Source organism: Gadus macrocephalus, chromosome 21, assembly GCF_031168955.1.
Source record: "Gadus macrocephalus chromosome 21, ASM3116895v1".
NCBI lineage: Eukaryota > Metazoa > Chordata > Actinopteri > Gadiformes > Gadidae > Gadus > Gadus macrocephalus.
In genome coordinates this window covers 2914072-2919330 of record NC_082402.1, presented here as the reverse complement: position 1 = coordinate 2919330, position 5259 = coordinate 2914072, and the positions used below count along the sequence as shown (strand labels likewise).

Genomic DNA, 5259 nt, shown 5'->3' with positions numbered 1-5259 from the left:
CTGCAGGCGGGAGGGGAGACGAGATCACGAGTCAAACAACAGGAAAGAGAGAGAGAGAGAGAGAGAGAGAGAGAGAGAGAGAGAGAGAGAGAGAGAGAGAGAGAGAGAGAGAGAGAGAGAGAGAGAGAGAGAGAGAGAGAGAGAGATCCTGAGTGGTGGTCAGGGAGGAGATGGCATCTAAACTGTACTCCTGGCTTTGAGTTGGTCTGCATCGGCCCCGTATCGGCGGGGAGGGGCGTGTTTACATTTTGAACGCAGTAAGGTGCATCAGAACCCAAAGGGACTCGAACACCCGTAGGGAGCACCTCCGCAGACCAACCAGAGCCCGGGGAACGAGGACTGGATGTGGGGTGCAGAGAGAGGATGGTACGCACAAACACGTATGCACAACTGAAAGACATCTGGGGAGGAGAGAGGAGGAGGGGAGGAGGAGAGAGGAGGAGGGGAGGAGGAGAGAGGAGGAGGACACGACGAGAGGGCCTGCGCGCCCCACCATACATTCCTAGAAGACACGCAGAAGGAACACACAGGGGCTCAGAGGACCACACACACACACACACACACATGCACGGGGAACACTCAAAGTGGGAATCGGCTTACAAGGCGTCCTCCTGTGTGATTGGCTGAGGAGAACGTCTGTCTCTCTCTCTCTCTCTCCCTTTCCTTCTCTCTCCCCCTCTTTCCCCCACTCTCCCTCTCTCTCTCCCCCTCCCCCTCTCTCTCTCTCTCTCTCTCTGGCTCCGCAGCCTAGTGTGTGAGAGTTCAAGGTCCTCTCTCCTTTGAGACATGGCGCAACGGGGCCAAAAGTTTCCCTTTCTCCCCCTTTCTCTCTCTCTCTCTCTCTCTCCCCTATCACCATCTCCCTCTCTCTCTCCTTCTCCCTCTCCTTCTCCCTCCCTCTCTCTCTCTCCCTCACACTCCCTCCCACTCCCTCAGTCCTCCCCCAGAGGAACATGGCGTTCCCGGTCCGCCCGGAGGAGGAAGTGACCGAGGCTCTGTGCCCAGACGACTCAGACCCACTTCCTGTTCCTCCCGCTGTGGCTGGGAACCTTCCCGGCCGCGAAGGCCCTCCTGTGTGGGTGTCTGTCTGTGTGTGTGTGTGTGTGTGTGTGTGCGTGTGTGTGCATGTGTATGAGTGTTCGTGTGTGAGTGCGTGCCTGTGTATATGCATGTGTGTGTGTGTTTGTGTGCGTGTGTGTATGCATATGTGTTTGTGAATGTCTGTGCGCGTGTATGCGCGTTTGTGTATGTGTATGTACCCGCGGGTGTGTGCGTGCGTTTGTGCGGGTTTGCATGTGTGTGTTTGTGCGCACGTTTGCATGTGTGTGTGTGTGTTCGTGTGCGCGTTTGCGTGTGTGTATGTGCGTGCTTGCCTGCATGTGTATAAGCGTCTGTGTGTGTGTGTGTGTGTGTGTGTGTGTGTGTGTGTGTGTGTGTGTGTGTGTATGTATATGCGTGTGCACATGTGTGTGTGTGTGTCAGCTGTTCTGGCCCTTCTCTGAGCCCACCAGAACACTCCTCTCCATGGTAACACACATTTCAATTTCCGTCTCCAATTAGTGAGTAATGGGCGCAGGAGGGGGGGGGGGGGGGGGGGCGCAGGGGGGCTCGCCATTGTGCATACAGAGGAGCCAATCAAGGAAGGCCTCTCCTGTCGTCCCCATGTCATGCTGCTCAGCCCAGAGAGGCCGTCCAAGGCCACCGCTTCTCAGGCTGCGCAGACACGCACTGCTCCCAGCGGGACCCTGGGGCTCAGAACTAACGGCTTAGGGTAACCCTAACAACAAATGGGTTAGGTTAAGGGTTAACCCTAACCCCAACAACAAATGGGTTAGGTTAAGGGTTAACCCTAACCCGTCTCTCTCTCTCTCTCTCTCTCTCTCTCTCTCTCTCTCTCTCTCTCTCTCTCTCTCTCTCTCACCCTAAGGGTTAACCCTAACCCTAACCCGTTTGTTTTCCCTAACCCTAGCCCTAGACAATGTGCCTAACTAGTAGCTTTTGACCACGTCGTCATTTCTACACGTCCAAAATACTAATTAAACGTGACGTTTTGGAATCAGCGGTGGAGTGACTTGGAGGGGGGGGGGGAACCGGTCAGGACTGGTGTTAGGATCAACCGTACCAGGCCCAAGGCGCTGGCCACAGCAGAACCAGTATGTATCGGCACTCTTCCCAACATGATCCCCAAAACTGTAAGTGCGGCTCTGTGTGTGGAGAGAGAATGTGACAGAAGAGTCATGGCTGGAGCCATGGGGGGAAGGATACACAGGGGACAGAGGCAGGGGGGGAGGCTGTGGGTGTGAGGACTCGCACACCCGCCACCTGGTGGGCGAAGGACAGCACTACAACACAACACCGATTTTCCCCAAACGAGAAGCAACAAAAGGGAAAAGGAAAACCCAAAGTCGGATGGGAATGATGGGGGTGATGGTGCCATTCCGCAGAGGGAGGGAGCAGCAGGTCAAGGCAGTGCACAGCACGTCAAAACGACAGAGAGACAGTTCACAACATGACAGGGAGCTGGCCCATGGATCAGCCAATCCCAGCTCATGAAAACAGCCAGTAAGGAGGCTTCTAGAACGAGGGAGGGTCATGGAACGCACGCTGAGGGGGGGGGGGGGGGGGGGGGGCTAGAGACCACTCCGACATTTGACAATCTCGGCGGAGTCGCAAAGAAAAATCAACAGTAATCAAAATCATCTTTTTGATGATAGACAGATTGATTTCGTGATTGGACGTTTAGTTTGTTTGCCAGTTTAGTTTAGATTTGATTGAGTTAAGAAGTGGCAGATAGGATGGAGGTTCTAGGTGGCGGTTCGAGGTGGGGGATCTAGGTGGGGGTGCGCGCGGTTCCGTTACCCTCCCCGGGTTCTAGAGAGTCCAGGGCAATTGGTACCTGTGGCGGGGGCCTCTGCTGGGGTATCCTGCGCGGGCCTGACTACTTTTGCCCCGGGGCTGTACCAAGGCAATGAGCAAGGGGGGAGGAGAGGGAGGGAGGGAGGGAGGGAGGGAGAGGAGGGAGTGAAAAAAAAGAAAAACAATGTTTCAGTCCAGGGCAAATAAAGACCAAGCTTCTGATGAGAGTAAAACCAAATAAAAAAACGATGAGAGAGCAGAAGTCGTATCGCTAGGGAGATAATAACCAAAGGGGGAGGGGCAGGGGGAGGGGGGGGGAGGCAGCAACATGATCAATGATGGTGATCGTACAATCAAGTACTAAGAAATCTGGCTTCTCGAGACTAACATTGGGGGCGTCAGGAGACAGGGTGGTGGGAGTGAGTGAGGTGGACGCGGGATTGTGTGGTTCATCCTTTGGTTAATGAGGATGAAATCCATCACAATCTCCGAATCGTCGCCATGGCGTCGCGTTCATAAAAAAAGAAAAGCCAGTATTTCTTGTGAGGTTTTGGAGACACATTTGCGTAAACATAGTGACGATGACCTCCTCTTTAAACCACTATCATCAAAATCGGGGTAGCTAGCAAACATTTGGTATTGGGTTAGCATGTTAACAGGACGTCTGAAAGCAGGAGAGAAATGAACTGAAAAAAATAGATTCGAATCTAAGATCTCCGAGCTATAGGAAGGAAATCAAACGTCATCTTAGAGGACTACTTCATAAAATAGGGGTTTCTCCATGTTTCGCTGCACAGCGCTTAAGGGGTTTCCTGTGCTAAAGTGTAGCCGGCGCCCCCTACCGGCCGGAGAGCTGGACGGTAAAACGTGGAGCACATTACCAGTCGTCGCCGGTTGGGGACGGACCCTAGGGAGACGGGACGAGGGGTTCCCGACAGGTGGGCTTTGTTCACGTGGGACAGCGACTCCTGTTGAAACAATGAAAAATAAAAATCTGTTACTTTGACCGCGACGCCATTTTCTGATCCTGATTGAAATGTGAGCGGAGGGATGACAGATGTGTGTAGGAGGGATTCTGTGTGAGTGTTGCTCTGTATCTGCTGCTTTTCCAGGTGTCTTTCCCTGGTATTGGGGGTGGATGGTCGGGGTTCCGCCCCCCAAGAAGGCTGGGACCCAAAGCCGACACACAATAGTATTCCTGAAAATGTCCACGTCCAAAACAGACTTAAGTCCTCTACAATGCCGGCGATTAAACACTGCCCTTCTGCACCTACACGTTGTGGGCTGAGCTCCGATAAAACAGTATTCAATCATCTTCGTTTTTCATTAAGAGCCCAAAGTACTCTCTGGGTGTGCTTTGGGCTCAGGGATAGGGCGCTGTTGTATGGCCTGGCCCGAGGCTGTAACTTATATACTGTGGAGTACTGGCACTGGCACTGGGCCACTTTATCACTTACATTGTTTGTTTCGTTTGTCCTGTTTGTTCTGCTTGTCCTTACTTTAATGTTTACTTCTGCATCCATTTTTGTGTTCCTTAGCACTACTTTGTATTTTTATTGAATTGTATTACATCCTGTGTCTTCCACTGCTGCTGGGCTGGTGTACACACAGGAACTTCACCTCCGGGGGATCAACACATAATTGTATCGCTCTACTACTGGAACCACAACGAAACACAGGCTCGACTCCGGCCTCTGACCTGCTTCCCCTGGCCGGCCTCCTCCAGCCTCCTCTCCAGCTCCTCCAGGTCCACGTTCACCTCCCTGAGGAGCAGCTTCAGCCGGTTCCAGATGACGTGCACCTTCTCCTGGGCCTCCAGCCGCTCCCCGGGGCCCGAGGGCGGGGCCGCAGGGCCCCCCGGGGGCTGGGCGCCGGGGCCCGAGGGCTGGATGTGGACCAGCAGCTGGGTCGACAGCTCCTGGAGGGCCGACACCTTCTGCTGGGAGTCCAGCAGCTCCTGCTTGATTTGCTGGGCGGGGGGTGGGGGGGGGGAATGATGGGGGATGTTATTACGTTGTCACGTTACGTTATTATGTTCCGTTATTACGTTATGTTATCACGTTACGATCTCACTTTACAGTCTCACATTACAATATCAGTTTACTTTATCACGTTACGACCTCACATTACAATATCAGTTTACTTTATCACGATACGACCTCACGTTATGATATCATGTTTACTTTATCACGATACGACCTCACGTTATGATATCAGTTTACTTTATCACGTTACGACCTCACGTTATGATATCAGTTTACTTTATCACGTTACGACCTCACGTTATGATATCATGTTTACGATTGTTGCTGGAGATGTTAACACATCTAAAATGACTTGTGAGACTGTTAGGTATATCGTACTTTAGATGCCTTCATCCTATTTATAAGCAGCCTTAACACG

At 52.6% G+C, this 5259-nt stretch overlaps 1 protein-coding gene across 3 annotated transcripts in view; it reads right to left on the bottom strand.

The window, feature by feature from the left end:
- The window catches only part of syne1a (spectrin repeat containing, nuclear envelope 1a), a 59365-nt gene that overhangs the window by 1777 nt on the left and 52329 nt on the right, over nt 1-5259 (bottom strand). For all 3 annotated transcript variants that reach the window (XM_060041832.1, XM_060041834.1, XM_060041835.1), the window contains 3 exons: nt 4556-4825; nt 3738-3824; nt 2897-2955 (listed from right to left, as the gene is read on the bottom strand). In XM_060041832.1, the coding sequence (XP_059897815.1) occupies nt 2897-2955; nt 3738-3824; nt 4556-4825 (416 nt within the window). The remainder of the gene's footprint in view (nt 1-2896; nt 2956-3737; nt 3825-4555; nt 4826-5259) is intronic.